General features: G+C 69.2%; 1 protein-coding gene across 1 annotated transcript; it reads left to right on the forward strand.

The window, feature by feature from the left end:
- Nucleotides 1-5: 5 nt before the first annotated feature.
- On the forward strand, nucleotides 6-1242 carry LOC107199162 (KRAB domain-containing protein 1-like; the record flags this gene model as incomplete). Its single annotated transcript, XM_015616503.1, has 3 exons — nucleotides 6-204; nucleotides 842-937; nucleotides 1159-1242. Coding segments are annotated over 3 exons (379 nt in total), but the record flags the coding sequence as incomplete, so codon positions are not given.
- Nucleotides 1243-1248: the final 6 nt, after the last annotated feature.

Genomic DNA, 1248 nt, shown 5'->3' on the forward strand with positions numbered 1-1248 from the left:
GCCGGGGGCCGCCCCCCGAGGTGACATTCCAGGAGGTGACATTCCAGGAGGTGACATTCCAGGAGGTGACATTCCAGGAGGTGACATTCGAGGACGTGGCCGTGTATTTCTCCCCCGAGGAGTGGGCGCAGCTGGCGCCCTGGCAGCGGGCGCTGCACCGACAGGTCATGTGCGACAACTACGACCTGGTGGCCAGCCTGAGGGGTGAGGGTCGGGGGCGTGGGGCTGGGGGTGACATGGGCAGGGTGTGACATGGGCAGGGTGTGACATGGGCAGGGTGTGACATGGGCAGGGTGTGACATGAGGCTGGGGTGACATGGGCAGGGTGTGACATGAGGCTGGGGTGACATGGGCAGGTGTGACATGGGCAGGGTGTGACATGGAGCTGGGGTGACATGGGGCTGGGGGTGCCCAGGGCAGGGTGTGACATGGGCAGGGTGTGACATGAGGCTGGGGTGACATGGGCAGGGTGTGACATGGAGCTGGGGTGACATGGGGCTGGGGGTGCCCAGGGCAGGGGTGACATGAGGCTGGGGTGACATGGGCAGGGTGTGACATGGGCAGGGTGTGACATGGGCAGGGTGTGACATGAGGCTGGGGTGCCATGGGGCTGGGGTGCCATGGGGCTGGGGACACAGTTGAAGGCCGAGCCGGGGGTCCGGAGGCCGAGCCGGGGGTCCGCAGCCCGGTTGCCCCACGGAGCCCACCCCCCATCTCTCTGTGTGTCCCGGGCTGAGGAAATGGCTCCGGGTGCCCCGGGCCGCTGTCCCCAGCTCAGCCCCCGGCCTGGTGACAATTCCCTGGCGTTGTGGGGGCACTGAGGGTCCTCTCTCCCACACAGACCCCAACTCCAAGTTCAGCCACGTGAAGGAGGAGTCACACGGGGGGGTTCCCTGCGCTGGGGGGCACAGCGGAGCTCCCGACACCATTGACACGGGTGAGTGACCGGGGACACCCCGTGGGGACACCCCGTGGGGACACCCCGTGGGGACACCCCTCGGGGCTGGGGGCTCGCTGTGGGATGAGGGGCTGGGCCTGGCCAGAGCCCCTGTCTGACACCCCCTGTCCGGGGCTGGGGGTCCCCCCGCGGTGTCACGGGGGCGGTTGTGGCACCGGCGGTGGCTCCGGGACCGTGGCACGGTGACGCTCCGTTCCCAGCAGGTGCCTGGAGCGGGTGTGACAGCAAGGATGACACCGGGGGACGCTGGGACCCGCGGGCCGATGTCCCCCGCTCCTGCCGGCGTGCCA

Source organism: Parus major, unplaced genomic scaffold (assembly GCF_001522545.3).
Source record: "Parus major isolate Abel unplaced genomic scaffold, Parus_major1.1 Scaffold474, whole genome shotgun sequence".
Taxonomy (NCBI): Eukaryota; Metazoa; Chordata; class Aves; order Passeriformes; family Paridae; genus Parus; species Parus major.